The 22,976-nt window shown below is 34.6% G+C and overlaps 1 protein-coding gene across 2 annotated transcripts in view; it reads left to right on the top strand.

The window, feature by feature from the left end:
- Positions 1-18,914, top strand: part of PRKACB (protein kinase cAMP-activated catalytic subunit beta) — a 128,160-nt gene extending 109,246 nt beyond the window's left edge. For both annotated transcript variants that reach the window (XM_057714922.1, XM_057714929.1), the window contains exons 9-10: positions 8,274-8,438; positions 15,641-18,914. In XM_057714922.1, coding sequence (XP_057570905.1) covers positions 8,274-8,438; positions 15,641-15,766 — 291 coding nt within the window. In that variant the 3' untranslated portion in view covers positions 15,767-18,914. The remainder of the gene's footprint in view (positions 1-8,273; positions 8,439-15,640) is intronic.
- The last annotated feature ends 4,062 nt before the right edge of the window (positions 18,915-22,976 follow it).

Below are 22,976 nucleotides of genomic sequence, written 5' to 3'. Positions count from 1 at the left end.
TCTTATAATTCCCACATTAACTATGCCTCATCCTGGCAATACATATGCTGAGTTTCTGTATGTAGTCTTTAGATTTAATACCTCAGTGCTATATACTCTATAACAAGAGTCATTTATGGTTTCCACAGCAACTCTATCTGGCTGCATTACTCTTGGAAAAACAAAAGTTATCATTGTGCTCAAATATGATATTTGCAGATAAGGTGGCAGGCAGATAACAGCTGTATGGAAGCCTTAGAGTTTTTGACTTATGTAATTTAAAAAAATTCTTAGCTCCATTATACTTGAAGTAAATATTATTCCATTTTTAATGAGCACCAAAAGTGTACAAGGAGACACTATACAAAATGTAAAGTTGTAAACATATGTATATACAAAATGGTTAAAAAGAGTCCATTAATTTTTTTTCTGAAGGACAATCCACATTCACATGAAGGGGGGTTGATTAGCAGCCAAATGACTCTTCCCTTCTGTGTCCAAGGTCTCCAAGACCATTCCCAGGTTAAGTGATTCACTAGGAAGACTCACAAAATTCAGCCTGTAATGCATACTCAAGAAATGAATACATTACAGTGTAACAACTACCTTCATTGTAAGGTATTTTATAAAGCAAACTCAGCAAAGGGAAAAAGCACGTGAGTTAATGTCCAGAGGAAACTGGCACAAGCTTGCAAGAGTCCTCTCCCAAAGGAGTCAAAAGGGACACTTCATTCCTCCAGCAATAAATTTTGACAACGTGGATGAAATGTTGTCTACCAGGGAAGCACAGTAAAGACTCAATGCCCAAGGATTTTATTGGGATCACGTGTGCATCCTCTGCCTGGCACATACCGAAATCCCAGACTCCCAGAACAAAAGCAGATGTTCAGCAGAAACCACATGGTTTGTACCAACAGTCTAGGTACAGTGAGTGACTCATGTCATTTAGGGAAGTTTTTTTTTCAACGTCTGGAACTGTTACCATTCCAATTCGCCAAAATTGGAATGGTAACCTACCAAGGGCCAAATTTGCAGGCAGGCCTTCCTTAAGGGTGGTAGTCTCAGGCCTGCTATATTATCTCTTTTCCATATACTCCTAAATAACATACACATATGCAGATATATCACTGCACTTTTTCTAAGGCTCCATTGTTAATGCTTTTTGAGATTTTTTAAATGCCATTTTCTATTTGGCCACGGCTACAGTTAAAGAGAGAGTGCTCAGTAGTTATTTTCATAAAATACAAAAGCAGTTATACTATTTGCATAAAATCCAAGGCTGATTTTTAACACCTTGCTGTCGACGTTTAAAATTCTTCTTAATACCTGCATTGAGACAGTCCTTACCTTAGGGGTCCTATGGGCAAATGATCGCAACTTGTTTTGCAGGGGTTGAAATGAGGACGGGGTGGGTAATAGATTTCTGCAACCATCTGAATTCATTATATCTGTGCAGTTTCTGCATAGGTAAGAACAGATCAGAGAGCCCACAGTCATGGTACTAATATTTATAAATATTTTGTTGATGTTCTAGATGTTTCTTTTTATATATCGGATCCACATTGATTAAAGTTTCCCTGGGTCCTGTGAGGCAGTGTGGAATTTAGCACCATATCTAAGTTAGAAAGCCTAATGTATGAAAAGCTGTTGTGTGTTTTGAAAAATTAACCTAATGTATATGCTCAGTTTTGCTACATAATTTTTTTTACTGAGATGGTGGATTTCTTAGAACTATACTAATTTAGAGAGAGAATTTTTAACAATTTATTCCAACACGCGTGTAGACAGAAGTTGACAGATTATTGACTGTGTGGAAACTCTTTTGAGTCATTTCAGCCGAGTAAATTTTATCCTGATGCAGGATAAAATGTTACTAATTGAATAATCTTTTCCTTTATAAATTGTAGAAGAATAGCAGTAAAATTTTTCTCTTCGACAATCAAAGATCAACTTTGTAATTTCTGTGATCAAGCTGAGTATAGACAAATTTGATTATTAAATTAAAAAAGAGTCAGTGAATTTAAATCACCCTACTATAACAACATGCACTGATTTGCTTTTTGGATATAACTTTCTCTTAAATTTTTAGAAAGTAATAATTACTCCTAAAACCAAAATGTACAAGACTTTATAATTGGTGCTGAAAGCAGAGCAAATATTCTGTTGTTTGCTCAATTCTGACTGAAATTTCATACTTGTTTTTACCATATTACATAATGTAATTTGACGAAGTTGTTCAAGGTATCAGCTATATTCACTATTCTCTCCTTATAAAACAGGGTTATAGTCGTCCATTTTTCTCCCTCAAGTATCTTAAGAAAAGAAGAGCGTTTGTTGTATAAATTTAACAGGTGGAGCATGAGACAAGAAAAAAAGAGGAACTTCTTACACTCTGCAACGACTATTTTAGCACAAGCTGTCCTTGGGTAGTCTGGAAACATAATGATAGATACTGCTGACTTCCAGTTTCCTTCTTTGATTCAGATCATTAAAATATTATACTGTAAAGCAATTATACTCCAATAAAGATTTTTAAAAATATATTATTCTAATGAAAAGATTTATGAAATGAAACGTATTGAATTAGTGCCTACAAGATACTAGGCAAGATGCAAGGCAGTTTCATAGGGAATTCCTTGGCGAACCAGTGGTTAGGACTCCGCGTTTTTACTGCCGTGGGCCTGGGTTCAACCCCTGGTTGAGGAACTAAGATCCCGCAAGGCATGCGGCGCAGCCAAAAAAAAAAAAAGGCAATTTCATAAAAGATACCGAATTTCTTTTCATACCTGCCAGGTGAAATATACTCTTATTTTATGGATGAGGTAAGTGAGACTCAGAAAGGCAAAAAAGTTTGCCCTAAAGCATAAAGAATGTATGTAACTGGAGTTGGGATTGGAACCCAGGTATTTTTTCTACTAAACAAATAGCTTAGTAGAATTATTGAGATGACAAGAATGTTCCATTTTATTTAGTTTAACTCCCTTATCCTATATGTAGGTAAATCAAGGCTCAGGATTGCCCAAAGACAAAAGCTAGTTTGTGGCAAAGCAAGAAATAGAATCTAGTTCAGTGGTTCATTCATTACTCCTTCTCTTGGCTTCAGTGACTCTTCATACTCTTAGTTTTATTCCTGAATTGCTCATCTTTTCTTCTAAATCTCTCTGGCTTGATCCTCTTCTTTCCTTTTTTTGCACTTCTTCCATTGGTGGTCTCATCCTCATTATGACTTTTAACGCTAGCTGACAATTCCCAAATTCATTTTTTCAGCCCAAACATGACTCATGAGTTGCATACTTTTGTATCCAACTTCCTACCTGAGATCTCCACTCAGAGGTCTAATAAATATCTCAAATTCAACCTAAAACTGACAGATTTTTGTTTTCTGTAGCAAATCTGTTCCTCCTACCATCTTTCCTCTCTCAGTTGATGGCAACATCATCCTTTCAGTTACTTTCAGTTACTCAGGCCAAAACACCCTAGAGTTCTCACTCCATATTTGATGCACAGGAAAACCATTTTGGCTCTTTCTTTAGAATATATGCAGAATTCAACTACTTCTTACCACCTCCACTGATACTGCTCCCTTTTGAGTCACTAGAGTAGTGCTTTAGAAAACATTGTCAGATCCTGTTATTCTTTTCAGAACCTTACATTGATTCCTCATTTTCTTCAGAGGAATGAAGAAACTTAAAGCCCTTACAAAGCAAGGTTTTATCAGGAATGATAGGATGACAACGTTTTTAAAGGGTCATTCTTGTCCCTAAGTTTCTTTCTCACTAGAATATAAACACTGTGGAGGCAGGAATCTTCATCTTACTTTGGTTTACTACTGTAATCCAAGCACATCAATGTCTAGCACATAGATGGTGTTGAATAAGTGTTTATTGAATTTAAGTTCATGCATTTGTTAAATATTTATTAAGCTCAGAGTATATGACAGACCAGTGTTGGATACAGCAAATCAGTTGTGGTCTTTTGCCTTCGTGAAGCTTTCATGAAATAGATGCCCACTGTCAGAGATATGGATTCATTTGGTCTTCTGTGTATTCCAAACATCTATATTTTTAAAATTATTACAGATGATTTTGACTTACACATCATTTGTTGAAAGTTGGTGTGTGTCTGTACCTCATTGTAGAAATAGATTTATTCTCAAGAATATATCATTAGGAAACTCAGAAGTAACTTGGTCTCTAAAGGTTGAAAAAGGATCCTAAACAGGAAATATTAGGGGAAAAAAGACCCAATAAACACTCTAGGGAGTACATATTGCACAAACACCTCTTTCATGTTAAATAATGCCAGTTTCCAATAACCTTATCACTCAGATCTACTGGTTTAATGGGGTTAGACGGTCTCTTTTCCGTATGTAGGTCTTTACAACTGCTTCCACATTATTTGCCCTGTCATATATTTCGTGCTATCATGGACTGCAGAAAGATGTAGGAGTCAGGAGAATTCAGTTATTTTCCCAACAATGGAATTGACTGCGTTGGTAGTATCACTGGAACTCAGATTCTTTTATCTTTATTTTTTTTTTTAAAAAGTCCCTTATCTTTAAAATGGAGGTTTGGACTAAATTAAGCTCCCTCTAGTTTCAGTATTCTAGAATTGTGATTTTACTTTCTACATCTATAGCAGTTGTAATTGATAATAGTAATAGAAACAGTACAGTATCAAAATTTGATACAGTTTGAAGAAAAAGTTATTTTTCCCATTACAGAAGTGTTTGGTGTTTCCCGGTTAACATACTATAAACGAAGGTCTTACATTTAAAACATAATTTCATTTATGGTATTTTCTGGTTTTTACTAATTTTAGTTAATGAATCAACATGGCTGTTTGGAAAGTTCAGTCAACAAAGAAACTACATTTCTGATTACCTTTCAGAACAATCGTGGAAAAAATACTTTCAAAATCATTCTCATGATTTCCCCTCCAGTGTACTTTAAGGATATGACAGGTTCCCATCGTTAACATGGCTTGCTATGGGAGTGTGGGCTGCCTGTCATAATCTCTGGGGAGTAAGAGAGTGTGATGTGAAGGTGAAGAGGACATGTCTAGGATTTGAAAAGGTTCCCAAGTGATTCTGGTATCTGCCATCACAACCCTCTACCACCATTCCGCATTTGAGAATCACTGTTCTGAGGATTAAGCAAGTAAACTAATTGAGTAACTCAAGGTCATAACTGCATCTGCATTCCAAAATAAAGAAGTACTTTATTTAGGTGTATATTCTTTATCTATTGCATTGCATATTACCTGAATTCAGAAGATAATTTATTTGTTGTACATCACTGTCTACCATTCTGAATATCATGAAGGGGAGAATAAGTGACACATTACATTGAACAGTTCATGCAAACTCTATTCTAAATGAAGATAAGTCTACTTCAAATAAGTTATTTCTTTGGAATCTAAACAAAATTAGAATATAATCATTGTATAAATAATGGTATTTTTCAAGTGGACAGTGTGTCTTTGAACACCCTATACGCTCTAGTTTTTACTCCAAGTAGGATAAATGAGGAAATGTGCAGCAAATTTTTTTTTAAAGCTCTTTATTGGAATATAATTGCTTTACACTCTTGTACCAGTCTTTTGAGGTACACCAAAGTGAATCAGCTGTATTTATACATATATTTCCGTATCCCCTCCCTCCCACAACTCCCTCGCACTCTCCCGGTCCTGGCCCTCTAAGGCATCACCCATCATCGAGTTGATCTCCCTTTGTTATACAGCAACTTCCCACTAGCTATCTAAGCAAATATTTTTAAGATGAAAAGTTCAGTCTTTTATAAGGTTCCTGACAATAACCTGAAGTCTTGGGCAAATTACTTAATCTCTGTAGGTCTTAATTGCATCACCTGTAAAATGGGGATAATAATCATACTTACTTCAGTGTTATGTTTTGGATTTCATGAACCAGTGCATGTAAACTGTTTGGCACAGTGCCTAACTTCTAATAAGCCACTGTGTCAAAAGCAGAAACTAGAGAGGATGGTAGTTTTTTTTTTAAGAACATAAAACCTCTTATAATCTGAAATAATATAGGCTTTGCAAAAATGAGTTTTTTTTTAGTTGCTATTATGAGTTGACGCCCAAACCTTCAGCTTTCAGATAGCCTTTGGTTGCTTGATGCAAGCGCTAGTTTTCCTCTGGCATGATGGTGATTTAGTTTATTGTTTACACTAAAATTGTTTTTTGATATGTCACTAGCAGAAGAAATAAAACTTCTGCATAAAGTAGTAAATAGTGTTGCAAATAGTGTTTCCCAAGCTTTCATATACAGGTGAATGACTTGGAGATAGAAGCTCAGATTTTCAGGCCCAATACAATTAAATCTGAAGTAAGCCCTGGGAATCTGCATTGTTATCTTCTACTTTCCAGTTGATTTAGATGAAAGTGGTCCCTAGGACCACACATTGAGTAATATTTATTTACAGAATAGCATGAGAGTGGCAGGCAAATGACTATGGTTATGAATCTAACATTGCCATAGATTTCTAGCTTTGCATCCTAATGATTTAACTTCTGCTTTTAGAACATGAGAATGTATGTCAAAGTCAGAATATAAATTAAGAAGTTAATTTGAACTTTTTCAAAGTCAGAATATAAATTAAGAAGTTAATTCATGAGGCTGGAATTGTAAGACTAGATTTCTAGTCCCAGCTCTGCTACTTTATAGTGTAATGATTGGGTAAGGTATATAATGTCTCTGAATCTTAGTTAATACCATATTCATCAAGTATGTCATATCCAACTAGTATGTAAGTACCAAGAAATTAGAGACTGTTTTTGCTCCCTGTTGTATATCCAGCACCTAGAACACTGCCTGGTACATAGTAGGTATTCAATAAGTAACTGTCAAGTGGATGAACTATATTATTTGAAGTGATCTAATAAACCCTGGGAATGGAAACACAAAAATGGCACAGTACCTTTCCTCTAGAAGCTCACAGTCTGGGCTGGACAGACATGCACAAAGACTACAGCATAGTTAAATGAAGGAGTGCATTGTGAAGATCACCTGAGGCAATGTAATGATGCACAATGCAAGTTATAAGGTGATGGTGGCACTTGTAGGGAACCAAAGAAAAAAGGCAAGTTCAAAATGGATCTGTTAACCCTTTAAAGCATTTCTTCAGAGATTTATGTCAGTTTGAAGTTAAGGCCATGATAATCTAGAGAACAGTGTTTGTGTTTAGTGAAGGTGGGAATATGAAATGGGGCCTGTGTGTGCAGGGTAGGAAAACGGGATTAAAATGAAAGTGCGCATGCTCACAGACACATAGGTATATGCACATACATACCTGTGTGTGTGATGGGGAAGAGGGCAGTGGAAATGATTGAACACAAGTTGAAAAGGATAATAGAGAGGTGACAGTAATGAAGGAAAAGAGTAAGGAGACATAGATCAGCTATTCCTTCTAATATCATCCATTAGTAGTACCCATTTTAATTTTTCAGTACCTATATTAATAATAGGGTGAGAACTGGGAGTTAGGTTGGAGTAGAAAGTTAGAGAAGAGTGTGTTTAAACAAAACCAAAAGTAGACTGATACTTTATTGACTACCTGATGTATAACATCTTCAGTTATTTGGGGTTTTTTTGTTTGTTTTTAAGGCTGGGAGCCAATCAACTAATTTTAAAATCGTCACAATTTTAAAAAAGTGGAAAATGCTTTTAAACCAATCTAAATCATTTTTGTGCTATTGTATAATAGCAGAATTCTGCTTAAAAGTCACCCACTAGTAAAAGAAAAGTGGTTTCCTATGCTATGAAAGGCAGTGTGGGTTTTTATAATTATTTTTAGACTTCCTTTTTGATCATCTCTTTCAAAAGTGTGCATACTGATATCTTTCATATGCTGCTTTTTCTATTTAAATTGCAAGTTCAAATTTGTACGTCTCTAAGACAAAGGTTTATAATGTGAGATCCAAGGGATCTTTCTTGAAGATGGGTAGACCTTCTGACATTGATGGAAAAGTTCTGTCCTTCTGTACATTTTTCTGCAGAGGGGTCCATGTTCTTAAAGAGAGTTCATGACCACAACAAAGCCTTAAGGGAACAGTTTTAGTTCATTCACTCAAATAATTCTCTTTCTTAAAGACTACTGTGGAGACTGAAGTATGTAGTTAAAAGTATTTGAAGGTCATCACTACATATATTTGTTTATATAATGATCTGTCACCTCCCAAAAAAAAAAAAAAAAAAAAAAACTTTTCTGAAATCAAAACAGAAATATCTTGAGTCTTGGAATGTGTGTTTTACCACATGGTCTGTTTTGCAGGTTCGATTCCCTTCTCACTTCAGTTCAGATCTCAAGGACCTTCTAAGGAACCTGCTGCAGGTGGACCTGACAAAACGGTTTGGAAATCTAAAGAATGGTGTGAGTGATATAAAAACTCACAAGTGGTTTGCCACAACAGATTGGATTGCTATTTACCAGAGGAAGGTGAGCCTTTTCTTTCTTTAATTTAAAAGCTTTTTTAAAGTTGCTGTTTAAATTATATGTAGCAGAGGTATCTTCAACTTAACACGTGGTTTTAGTTTTTTTTTTACCTTTTGAATTAATCTTATGCAGTACTTAATAAACCCTTATAGCCCACAACTTAAAAATGAGTTTTCTCCTTGATAGAAGGGAAAGTATATATTCTATTTTGACCATCAACTGGAAATGTTTTCCTTTAAATTTTTCCTACCCACGCCTCTTACTTTTCATAATGTCATGGCAATTTTATATTAGACAGTGTCCTAATGGTTTGCATTTCAAAACTGATGTGAAGCCACACTAGTAGAACAATATGTAAACCAATATATTATCCTACCCAGAATTGGCACACAGACAGATTTAATAACATTTCCAGATTTAATTGCTGGATTTTTCAGCAAATTATTTTTCAGATATTTTTCAATTATTTTTCAGATATTTTTCAGTCATCATTACTTTTGTAATAAATTGAGACATTTAAGAAAAGATTTTGCTATGCTGAATTACCTTTATCTCTCCTTTTGCTTCTTAAATGCCCAGTTGAAGATAATTTGTATGAATAAAGTGTTTTCATCTTGAATATGTTAATTTTTTTCCCATAAAACCAAAACTTCTAATGTTTCAGAAATTTGCCATATTTAATACTGACGTGCAGCCACATGAGTAAATTTCCTTAGGAAAAAATGTAAATGCTCTAATCAGTAATAGCACAGTTTTTCTAATTTATATTTTTTATAAAAGATGTTTTTAAAACATTAAAAGAATTTTAAAGTGCAGCATATAGAAAATATAGCAAGACCAAAACAATGTGAGTGCCGTACGGCCTTTGCATCTGAAAGAGGGGTTCAAAAACTGTCTAACCATTAAAGTCATGAAACATAGGCATTAGCATCATTATTTCAACTGGATATGTTATGTAGTCAAGAACAAGGTCCAAAGCAATTTAAAATAGATTTTAGATCTAATAAGTATAAACATTTCATATTTTCGTATTTTTTCTAAATTTTCTTGCACCAATATAATACTTTAAAATTAATAAAACCAACTCTAAAATGTCTCATTTTAATCTTTGAAGTAATCCTATGGATAGGTGGTACCATTTTCTGCATTTTACTGATAAGAAAATTGGCTCAGAAAGGTTAACTGCTTTAAACATAATCATTAGCTGCTAATAAATAACACCTGTGTTTGATTCCAGGTTCTTCAGATTCCCCATTCCAGGATCACATTATCCCTTTAAAGACCTTTTAACATGGTTATTAAAATAAAGCCCCAAACCACTGAACAATACATTATTTCATAAGATATCCATAGATTTTACATATTATCTGCTTAACTTTTATGCTTTTAGCATTTGGGGAGTAGGAAGATTCTGCTTCAGAAAAGCAGCAAAGCACAAGCATGAACTCTGGAGTGAGGTGGTCATTGATCTGAATCCCAAATCAGCCAGCCATTAGGAGTGAGATCTCAAGCAAATTACTTAACCACTTCAAAGCATAAGATTTCTCACCCTTAAAATTTGGATTAAGGTAGAAAATGCAAAAGGAAGAGTAGTTTGGAGAGAAAGATTAAATAGATTGGTCCAGGCTCTGTTTTTCTTTCTGGTTGAGGTATGCTTCATATAGTATCATCAGGTAATTTGTTAAGTAAATAAATTTGAAATCATCATAATCCCATCATCCAGACAGCACCTCTATTAACAGTTGGCATATTTATTCTTTTTTTTCTGTGCTTTTCTTCACTACAGTCCATTCCCATGACTTCAGTAACCACCTTCAGTGATAGATCTACTTCCTCCAACCCTGCACTTTCCCCTCAGCTTTAGACCATTACATTACAATTACTACCTACTACAAGATTCTATTTGGGTGACTTGTTTAATCTACATTTTCTTTTAGTGCTTTTTGACCTAACTTCTTTTTGTTATTGTTGTTTAATAATTAACCAGTTATCCTCTCAGCATTTGTTGAATAATAATTATCCGGCTCCTTATTTGAAACTCCACCTTTACTAATACTTAATTATTATATACTTCAGTTCAGTTTCTGAACTTCATTTTTTATGAGCTCTTTTTGTCTCTTCTTTTACTGTACACCACACCATCACACCATTTTATGTAGCTTAATGATGTGTTTTTTTCAATTTTCAAAATATTTATATATTTAATATGTGGAATCCTTATAAATATTTATGAAAAATACGTAATTCTGTTTTCTCCAGTTTTATTGTAATAAAGTACACGTGTAAAATTTAATATCGTAACCATATGTAAGTGTACAGTTCAGTGGCATTAAGTACATTCATACTGTTGTGCCACCATCACCACCATCCATCTCCAAAACTTTTTCCTCTTGCAAAACTGAAACTCTGTACCCATTAAACAGTAACTCCTCTGTTTTATTGGTCTTTCCAAATATTTTATGTTGTATTGAGGGATCTTAACTGGGATTACAGTATACTGCTTAGAAGAGAACCAAAATCTTGAGAATTCTTTATAACGATCATATATTTCTGCAATTACTCAGATATTTTCTGTCATTCAGTGAAGTTTTAGAAACCACTTCCCTCATACAGGTCCAATTTCTTTCTCAAAGTTATTCCTTAAATTTATATTTTGGATGCTATTGTGAATGTGTTTCTTTCCCATTATGAGAGTATATGGGAGAAAAAATTTCTATGATTTAGTTGATCACCTTACAAAATAAATTGTTTGATTTCCTTGGATTTTATTGGCAGATAATCACTATGGGTGGTGTCATTTTCCTCTTCTTTTTCAATATTTATATCTTTTATTTCCATTTTGTTGTATTATATATGCTAGAATGTCTAGAATAATATTTTAAAACAGTGGACCTGTTAAGCTGTCTTATCTTGTTCCTCTTTTGAATGGGAATGCCTTTTATGCTTTACCACCAAATATGAAATTAGCTGTTTGTCTTGGATAAGTATTCTTGTTCAGATAAAGGAAATATCCTTGATTGCTAGTATACTGTATTTTATCTTCTCTGACATATTAGTATAAGGAGTTATATCCGAGAGATACCCTAACATTCCTGAAGTGAACATCATTAAAATATAGAGTATTATTATTTTAATATCTGCCTGAAATCAATTTGCTAAAATTTTATTTAGGATTTTTACTTCCATAGTCCTAAGTTTTATTGACCTGTAGTTTTTGTTTTTCTGAAGTTGAGATTATATGGATTCATAAAATGAGTTTGGAAATTTTCCATGTTTCTTTTTATTTTTAATTAATTTTTCTTGGAGTTTAGTTGCTTTACAATCTTGTGTTAGTTTTTGCTGTACAGCAAAGTGAATCAGCTATACATATACATATATCCCATCTTTTTTGGATTTCCTTCCCATTTAGGTCACCACAGTGCATTAAGTAGAGTTCCCTATGCTATACAATATGTTCTCATTTAGTTGTCTATTTTATACATAGTATAATAGTGTATATGTGTCAATCCCAATCTCCCAATTCCTCCCACCACCCCCCCATCTTGGTATTCATACATTTGTTCTCTATGTCTGCGTCTCTATTTCTGCTTTTCAAGTAAGACATATATACCATTTTTCTAGATTCCACATATATGAGTTCATATATGATATTTGTTTTTCTCTTTCTGACTTACTTCACTCTGTATGAGTCTCTAGGTCCGTCCATGTCTCTACAAATGACCCAATTTTGTGCCTTTTTATGGCTGAGTAATATTCCATTGTATATTTGTACCACATCTTCTTTATCCATCCCTCTGTTGATGGACATTTAGGTTACTTCCACATCCTGGCTGTTGTAAATAGTGCTTCAGTGAACATTGGGGTGCGTGTGTCTTTTTGAATTATGGTTTTCTCTGGATATATGCCCAGTAGTGGGATTCCTGGGTCCTATGGTAGTTCTATTTTTAGTTTTTTAAGGAACCACCATACTGTTCTCCATAGTGGCTGTATCAATTTACACTCCCACCAACAGTGCATGAGGGTTCCCTTTTCTCCACACCCTCTCCAGCATTTATTGTTTGTAGATTTTTTTAATGATGGCCACTCAGACTGGTGTGAGGTGATACCTCGTTGTAGTTTTGACTTGCATTTCTCTAATAATTAGTGATATTGAGTATCTTTTCATGTGTTTGTTGGCCATCTGTATGTCTTCTTTGGAGAAATGTTTATTTAGGTCTTCCACCCATTTTTTATGATACTGAGCTGCATGAGCTGCTTGCATATTTTGGAGATTAATCCTTTGCAGGTTGCTTTGTTTGTAAATATTCTCCCATTCTGAGGGTTATCTTTTCATCTTATGTTTCCTTTGCTGTGCAAAAGCTTTTAAGTTTACTTAGGTCCCATTTGTTTATTTTTGTGTTTGTTTTTATTTTCATTACTGTAGGAGGTGGGTTTTATTCTTTGGGAAATTTAAGGAACATAGGAATTATTTTTATACCTTGGAAATTTTAAGAAATTAATTCTCCTGTGGATATTGGCCTCTTCAAATGTCTGCCTCTTATTGAGTCAATTTTAGAAATTTATATTTTCCTATAAAATCATTTACATCCCTTTGTAATTACCACTATTTATATTATCTTTGTTGTTATATTATTGTTAATTAATGCTATATTTAGAGGAATTGATTAGATTTTCTTGGTTTGTCCTTTTTATTAGTATCTTAAAGATTTATGATGTATTTTGAATATTTTCAAATTCATATTTAGAAATAAACATTTCTGCTGTTACTGAGCCAACATTTACTATGTATGCATACCGTGTATTTTAAACAGTTATTCTTAAAATGGGTAGAACTGCTACTGCTCATTTAGCATTCATGTGCTTTCCAAAGGGCTTGATTTATCTCAGGTTGTAAACAGCTTATCTGCTGAGAAGTAGCACACTATAACAAACAGGTTATTGTGCTGGGCAAATAGATCGATAGCAAATCTTGGTGATGAACAGAAATGGACTTGGGGATCTCTGGATAATTTACAAATAGAAATAATTCAGTCCTTTAACATAGCCATTTGTTTTAGTATCTTCTGAGTTATAAGTATGTGGAAAAGTAAAAACATGATAGTAAATTTGAATAGTTTTTGTAGTCTTTTTATTCTCTGACCAAGTGCTCCTGAACAACAAAATAGCCAAAGGCATCTGGCAGAAAAACAAAAAAACGGAAGAAAACAGCCTGGACAGCTCGAACTGTACCATCATTTTCTAGAGGTGATTGTCTCAGTAGGTGTGATCCTAAATTGCTGCCTGGCGAGACAAGAGGCAGCTGTATGCTAAGGTCATTCTTCTGTGCGGTGCAGAACTGCAGGCCCTAACGCAGAGCACACAACGCAACCGGCTGGCAAAGAATAAGATATTAGACTTCCAGTTCCTACTTATTTTTACCTTGTTCTTTTTAGATGTCTTGTTTATGTGTATCTTATAGTAGTTTAGCCATGTGTGTAAATAATTTGTAAATAAAAAACTATACGTTTATTGGTGATATATACTCAAAGTGTTTTACTAAAATGCATATATAAATCAAAAAACTTTAGAAACCACTGGTGTAAATATTAGAAACAGCTCTGGACTGGAAGTGGAGACTTATGAATTTGAAACCTGCTTTAGCCCCTTATGAGTCACATGAATTTGGTCAACTTTCTGTTTTAAAATCTGTGAAATGGGAATAAGGCTCCCTGCCCTGCCTCCCTCACAGTGTTGTGTTGAGGAAGAAATGGAACAGCATGCATACAATTGTTTATAAACATTATAGATGCTGTGTAAATTGTGGTGTTATTTTTTCAGCTTTTAAAATCTTTTCCTCAAACATATTCAATACACCACATGATCTTTTTAAAGACTATATTTTAAGTAATGGAAAGACATTTTATTTTTAGAATCCAAGGAGAAAAATGTTCAGAATTTAACAATTTTGTAATTCTAAAAGTTTTTTTTTCAAATTTCCCAGAAATTTTTGATAGCCAGATATTTTAACCAAAATAGTCTTGGGAATTAAAAACAAAAAGATTAAAAATAAATGAGTTAACTTCCAATGTGATTTTAATGTAATAATTTTTATATCATTTACATGTTGAAATTATAATAATTTGGATATATTGGGTTAAATAAAATGTATTAAAATTAAAAAATGAGTTATCTGTAACCTCAGGAGGAAGGAATTAGGGAAAAGGGGATAGAAAAATAGACTTTAGAAATAAGAAACTGATAAAGGAAAACCTGGAGTTCTATAACCTTAAGTGCCAGCATTTTGATGCCAGCAGTTAATTATCCTAGAAATATCAAGTATTATTGTTGGCCTGTCCCATTCCTTGAATGAAAATGTTGAGATTAATAGCAAACCTAGTTTGCTTCCTCTTTTAATGTTATTATCATTTAGGGGCTTAAAGGCATTTAAAGATTGCCACCATGTAGTAATAGTGAGAATTTATTTTCCTTAGTGTTTGGAAATTCTCAAGCATTTGCTTTTCCTCTTTCTGTATATCATCAAGCAGTTAACTCACTTCTGACACTGTCTATCTGGAGATGCCAATTGCAAGTCCAGTTTTGCTTCTAACAGGCTATAGATGAAGATTCCCACAAACTCCTAGGGGTCAATTAATTTGCTAGAGTGGCTCACAGAACTGAGAAGCTTTACTTACTAGATGACCCGTTTATTATAAAGGGGTATAACTCAGGAATAGCCAGATGGAAGAGATGCACAGGGCAAGGTGTGTGGGAAGGGGCTCAGAGTTTCCTGCTCTCTCCAAGCATGCCACTCTCCCCCAATCCCCACTTGTCCACCAACCCAAAAGCTCTCCGAAACCTAAACCCCTTCCTTTGGGGTTTTATGAAGGCCTTATTACATAGATATGATTGATTCAATCATTGTCTGTTGGTAATTGAACTCAATCTTGAGCCCCTGTCCCCTCCCAGAAGGTCAGGGTGTGGGACTGAAAGTTCCAACCTTCTACTCACAGGGTTGAGTCCCCCGGGAACCAGCCTCCATCTTAAGTTACCTAGGGCTTTTCCAAAGACACCTCATTGACATAACAAAAGACACCTTTGCCACTCTCAACTCAGGAAACCAAAGGTTTTAAGGAACTCTGTGCCAGGAACTGGCACAAAGACCAACTATATATTTCTTACTGTAAATCACAGTATCACTCTTGTTTTTCTCTTTGTCTCAATTGTAGGTTGAAGCTCCATTCATACCAAAGTTCAGAGGCTCTGGAGATACCAGCAACTTTGATGACTATGAAGAAGAAGATATCCGTGTCTCTATAACAGAAAAATGTGGAAAAGAATTTTGTGAATTTTAGAGATGAGCAACAAGATGACATCAGAGCTCACACTCAGTCTTTGCACTCTGTTAAGAGATAAGGTAGAGCTGAGACCGTCCTTGTCGAAGCAGTTACCCAGTTCCTTCATTCCAGCGACTGAGTGAGGTCTTTATTGCCGTCATCCGTGTGTGCACTCTGCATCCACCTATGTAACAAGGCACCGCTAAGCAAGCATTGTCTGTGCCATAACACAGAACTAGACACTTTCCTGCTTCTCTTTGGTTTTTCTTTCTCTTCTCCTACATCTGTTTCTTCCTGTTTCATTTTCATTAATTTTTCTGCAAATAGTGCTTCATTTTATTTTGTTGGTGTTTCAGATGGGCAGTGTTATGGCTATGTGACATTGGAAGGGAAGGATAAATGTTGCTTTTAGTAGTTCTTACCAATATTTTTGTTGGTCAGTTGCTTGAAGATATACATTCTAGTAATTAGTTTTACTTTGATTAGCTCATACTCAGTTTTGCCAAAATGCTGGACAATTTTTGAAGATAGAATGTCTTTTCACCAAGGATATTTATACAAATAAAACAATAACTTTCCTAGAGCTCACTAATACAGAGTAGCTAGACCCAGCAATTTGGACTCCTACAGATCAGACACTCTATTTCACTTCACTGCCTTCTGTCATCCTCCCCTTGAGTAAATAAGTGACCAGCCTGTGCAGTGTGACAAGTGTGTCTCATTTGCAGGAAAGGCTAATAACATGGAGCATCATCACCCAGATTTTCTCACTTGGTGCCAGCATTTATGTAGGTATCTGAGAAGAGTTCTAAGATTTCTAAACTATAACTTTCCATGAGGGTTTTAGCCAGTATTTTAATAGAACATGATTAATGAAACTGACAAATTTTTAAGTTTCTCAAATAGCCCCCATTGTAAACTTTTTAAAGGAAGAGAAATGAACTAAAAAGAACATTAATGTGAACAAATACTTAGCTAAGTCAAACAAATGGCTTGATTCTTGTATAAAGAGGCACTTTTGTTTAAATATAGAGGTTTTTTGTTTGTTTTGTTTTGCTTTGCTTTGCTTTGTCACAGTTAAGAACAGAAGTTGTTGCCAGGTGATTATGCTGGTGTACTATATCTGTCAGCCTGAGGTAGAGGCACTGTTTGCAACCTCGGCTTTCATCCTCTGCCTCAGCAATGTGGAAAGGAGACAAAATTTATAAAACTGCCACAATTGTATTTTAATTTTGAGGTGTGGTATTTTTAGATATGTCATAATTTCTAGCCTCTTCTTTCAGTAAACAGAATTATGATTATGCAGATACAATGTTAGTATTTGAGTTTAGTTTTTTTAATATACTTTTTTGCCAACTGACTTAACAACATTGCTGTCGTGGAAATTTCAAGCACTTTTGCACATTTTGTTCACAGTTTGTTGAGAATCCGTGGCTTAACTCATTTTTTTAAATAACGTTTTTCTTTCCTTTTAAATTTCCTGTCTGGTTTTATCCCTGTGTGTCAGTGACCTATCTTAAAACAACACACCAAAATAGTTGAAAATAAACTGTGTTCATTTTTTATGATCAATTTACATGCATATAAGATGAGTTGTGTTTAATCAGACTGATCTTAATGAATATAAGCACTCTATTTGCTGCATTATTGGTGCAGGTAGGTCACTAATTCTGCTTCTTTTCATCTGTACCACACCCTTGTAAAACCTTTGAAGACACTGAAAACATCTGTCGGAGATGTTCTCTGCATCAGTCTGTACATCTTTTTGGTTGTCAAGTGTTTCTGCATGGTCGTGTCACTTAAAAGCTGATGCTGATTTGTTGGTCCACCTATATTTAAAATGTGCAAGAAAAATATGAAATACTTTGCTGTAGCAAGTTTTATGTAACAAAAATATGTTAATAAATCTAAATCATCATTTGTATAATATATTTTAATTAGTTTTTTTTGTATTTCATTTAGGCCCAAGAACAAGCTGATCATGTATTCTATATGTATGCTATAAATGCTATGGTACCTTTGTTGTATATTATTGTAAAATTATTACATAATAATTTTAGTAAATCATGGGGGTGACAATTTGATTATTACATTTTTAGTTTTCAGTAATTAAAAAATTTCTATGACTAATAAAATAAAATTATGAAATGACTACTGCCCAGCACAATTTGCTATAGAATCTACTTAGGTAGATGACCCCAGGCATACATTGGTTTTGAGGACTATTTAGCCATTCTGTTTAACTCTCCATTTAAAGGACATCAGCAGGCTTTCAAATATATCAAGGGAGTCTATTTCCGACCACTCAAGTACACTGAATTAGAATATCTTAGAATGAAGATACCTGAGTCACAATTTAGCCAAAAATAAGATAAAAGCTTGAATAAGTGGAATGAATCAGTATTTAATATCAGAATACGTTATTTGAAACAGAAGAAATAATGAGATGGCATTGTCAGGGAAGGAGCCCTAGACTGAAAGTCAAGGCATCTGAGTATCAAGCCTGGTCTGTAACTATCAGCAATGACCTTGGCCTCACTGCTCTTATCTCTGAAATGGAAGAGTTCCATTAGGCAGTTTCTAAGGTCCCTTCTAACTTTCACATGTTGTGAGAAGATTCTTTTTATTTGACATTTTGAAGGGATAACATGCTTTGAAGTAAGTCTCGGTAAGGCTATATTTTAGGGCATCTTTCTTCTCCTTACTCTTATAGTGTTCTTATAATTCTTTGAATATAATGAGAACCTCATGTCTCTTCTGATTCCTTCCTCCTTCACTGATGCTAAATATCCAATTGATATCAAACTGTCAACCTACCAAAAAGATACTGTGGCTTGTGGGCATTGCTGTCTTGTTCTGATATGTTCTTGTAGTGGCTGCCCATTGGCCTGAAAATACTCATTGTAAGCCTAAAAAAAAATCATTTTTCTTTCCCACTGTTTTTTCTGCTTGTTGAAGAATCAAATGAAATAATGTATGTGAAAGCACCTTGTAAACTGTAACCTATCAATGTAAAATGTTAAGGTATGTTGTTATTTCATTAATTACTTCTTTGTTTAGAATGGAATTTCCTATGCACTATTGTAGCTAGGAAATGCTGAAAACAACTGTGTTTTTTAATTAATCAATAACTGCAAAATTAAAGTACCTTGAAAGGATGAAACAATTAATTGAGTCTTGGATTCTGTTTAGTGCCCTTATTTCCTGATTTATTTTCTTTGTATCCTACAGATAGTTATGGATTCCTAGTTTTTATGTATTTGGGTGAGAACAGAGGTCAAATGTTCACTAGTCTGTTCCACTTGTGTGTTTACTGAGAGACTACTAGATTTATTCCATTGTTTCCAAAGTGTGTCTGCTTTTTTCCTCATGCTATTAATCTAAATTACTCTTAAAATAATGTTGAAAATATTCATGTTTAAAGGATTGACACTACAGGAGCCCTTATACTTATATTGTAATAATGAACTATGAATTTATATTTTTTTTCTTTAGAGGTGCTTTTGAACTTCACCATTACCTCTTCCAGTTTTAGCCAGGTTGATTAATGTGTGTTTCTATAGTTGTCTTTTACCTCAATTTTTAGGTAATTAATCGCTTACCATTTTTTATTGCTTTGATTGTTACTACAAAAAGTTATAAATATTGATGCATTTTATAACATAACACTTACTATTTTTATACCAGTGATTGCTTCATTTTATCATTGCTAGGGCTTAATATAAATTCTAGTTTCCTCATTTCTTTGTGTAACTTGTATATGTAACTAATATATCTTCACTCCAGAACAATCATCATTTGAAATTCACTTAACTTTTCTCTTACACACAGATATTGGATGTGAAGTTAAATACTTTCATTTGAGCTTTCCTGAACATTTTCTATATGTCTTATTTAATAGCCTTCATGCCCTCTGATAAGGGCTGAATTGCATCCCAACAAAATTCCTATGTTGAAGTCCTAATCCCCAGTACCTCAGAATATGATTGTATTTGAAGGAAGGCCCTTAAAGAGATAATTAAGATAAAATTAGGTCACATGGTTGGGCCCCGATCCAATAAGACTGGTGTCTTTATAAGAGTAGATTAGTGGGGTGGGATGAATTGGGAGATTGGGATTGCCATATATACATTAATATGTATAAAATAGATGACTAATAAGGAAAAATATCAAACTGTGTACTTTAAATATATGCAGTTTACTGTATGTCAATTATATCTCAATAAAATTCTTTTTAAAAGGAAAAAAAATAGAGGAGATTAGGACAGAGAGAACACACAAACTGAGGGAAGACCATGTGAGAACATAAGAGGAAGATGACCATCTACAAGCCAAAGAGAAAGGTCTCAAAAGAAGCCAACCCTGCTGACACCTTGATCTTGGACTTCTAGCCTCCAGGAATGTGAGACAACAAATTTCTGTTGTTTAAGCCACCGAGTCTGTGGTACTTTGTAATGGCAGTCCTAACAAACTAGTGTACTGAGTGTACTCCAGTGGTGAACAGCTTGCATTCATCTCCCTTCAAATGCTTTCTGCTTGGCTGATACTTATAAGCCAAAAAGAAAAAAAAAAAAGTGTGGTCACAGACCTCACTGCACCTGCTGCTTGTTTCTATTCTTTCCTGGAATATTAGCAGGAAACAGGAAACAGTAGCTAATGAGAGTGAGGGAAAGCAGGGGTAACTGAAACCAAGACTGACTCCTGGTCAGAGTTACCCTTGGTATCAAGCTATCTTTTTATAAAATTGAACACACTAAAGTCATTGAGTTTAGAGTCTGTGCTCATCTCTTAATGATGATGTTAATGAAATGGCCAACAGGGAAGTGGGAATGAGGGTAAAGGGCTGGTGAGGGAACCCCAGTTGGCTCGCTGTCAGATTATCTATGCTCACAGCAAATGATTACCTTAATATGTTAGTTTTCTATGGCTACTGTAACAGATTACAGAAAATTAGTGGTTTAAAACAACATAGTTTAGTTATCGTACAGCTCTGGAAGTCTGACATCTGAAGTGAGTCTCACTGGTTAGAATCAAAGCATTCATTGGCCTGCATTCCTTTCTAGAGGCTCTAGGGGAGAATCTGTTTCCTTACCTTTTACAGATTCTAGAGGCTGCTCATCTTCCTTGACTTGTGACCTTATTCCTTCATCTTTGAAGTTAGCAAAATTGGGCCGAGTCCTTACACTGCATCCCTCTGGCATCCTCTTATGCCTCCTTCTCACTTTTAAAGACCCTTGTGGTTATACTGAGCCCTGTGTTCTATTACCTAGGTAATCCAGGCTGCTCTCCTCATTTTAAGATCAGCTGGTGAGCAACTTTAATTCCCCTTTGCCGTATAACCTAATACATTCACAGGTTTTGAGGATTTAGGCATGGACAACTTTGGGGTACTGGGAGTGCAGGGAAGACATTATTTTGCCTACCATACTTATTGTCATTTTAGGTGGAAAATATGATTATCTGAGAGGTGAAGATAGAGACAAACTTTTCACAATTCAAACAGAACAAAGCCTTACACTGAGATTTTCCTGAAGTGTAGAGTTTAGTATGCAGTGAATATTCAAGTACATTGTCACAGAAGCTAATCGAGTAGCAATATCTGTTTTGTGTATCTTAAAAGATATTCAACATCACTATTCATCAGCAAATTGAAAATTAAAACCACAAGTAGATACCACTGCACACCAGTACAATGACTAAAATTAAAAACACTGAGAATACCAAGTGTTGGTGAGGATGTAGAGCAATAGGAACTGTCTGCATTGCTAGTGGGAATAGAAAATGGCACAACCACTTTGGAAAACAGTTTGGCAGTTTACTATAAAGGTAATCATTTTCTTACCACATGACTAGCCTTTCTACCTCTGTATTTACCCAAGAAAATGAAAACATATGTCCACACAAAGACATGAATGTTCACTGCAACTTTATAACAGTCCCAAACAAATGGATCAACAGATGGTGGTGTATCCGTGCAATGGAAGACTACTCACCAATAAAAAGGAGCAAGCTACTGATACAAGCATGCATGCATCTAAACATGAGTGCATCTGAAAAGCATTTTGGTTGTATACATTTCTCAAAACTCATTGAACTATATACTTTAAAATGAGTATGTTTTACCTTAGTAAAGATGGCTTAAAGAATTATGAAAAGAAAATAAATTTTAGAACAGATATGATTATAATAGAAGGTTATTGATCTGGAAGATAGTCTAGGAAATCTCTAAGAATTAATATTCAAAGATAAAGATAGGAAAATATGAGAAAAAAGTTAAGAAACAAGAATTTAGCTTCAAGAGAGGTGCTAATTGTTTAAAAGTTCTAAAAGAAAGAGACAGAAAAGTGGGAAAGTAATGTCTTCAAAATTCTCAATGATTGTTTTACTAGGAATTATGTACCTCAGCAAACTATTATTTTATTGTAAATGGGGGACTCTAATTCCCAGGCACCCTAGCCCTCTGGCACCTAGATAGGCCTGGCCAGTGGGAAGTGACAGGAAAAGACTGGAGGATGGTAAAAAGGTATAATCAGAGTGTTTCTCTCCATGTGATCTGTACTTGAGCCTTCACTGCTCCAACGCCTGGTCACTGTTAATGGTTCCATGTTCTACTGGGCAGCCCTATCTCCTGAGCTCTGTGAGACCTGTCTCCTTTTTTTTTCTTTTTTTTTCTTTTTTTTGCATTCCAGGGCTGATAGAGCTCCCTGCTGCTGTTCATCTTTGGGTAACTTCACCATCCTAATATTTGTCTTTATTTTTGGTTGTTTTTTTATAAGCTTTTTAATAATAATATGACTGGTACTTTTTTTTTATTGTTATATGAAGTACAACTGTTTGACTCTATATTGTCCATCACTTGTGTAACCAGTTTCCTCTATTAAATCTCCTTTGTTGAAATACCTAGAATGGATCCTGTTTTCCTGACTGGACCCTAATTGACATTCCCATTATCACAACTCCTGTTACACATTGTACTGAAGGATCCTAGCCATCATATAAGAGAAGAAAGAACAAAGGTGATCCTAGCCATCACTGTAAGAGAAGAAACAACAGTGGCAAAATAAAGATCATTCCAAATAAATTGTGAAAATATTCTACCAACAAATACTCTCTAAGGAAGGAAGTTCTAAAACTTTATTTCAAGAAGAAGGAAAATGGCCCCAGAAAGAAGAAATAGCTTCTGGAAGTTTAAGGGAAAGAAAAAAGGAGGACAAAAATAAACATTTTT

This window comes from Hippopotamus amphibius, chromosome 1 (genome assembly GCF_030028045.1).
Source record: "Hippopotamus amphibius kiboko isolate mHipAmp2 chromosome 1, mHipAmp2.hap2, whole genome shotgun sequence".
NCBI lineage: Eukaryota > Metazoa > Chordata > Mammalia > Artiodactyla > Hippopotamidae > Hippopotamus > Hippopotamus amphibius.
This window is presented reverse-complemented; position numbering and strand designations above follow the sequence as displayed.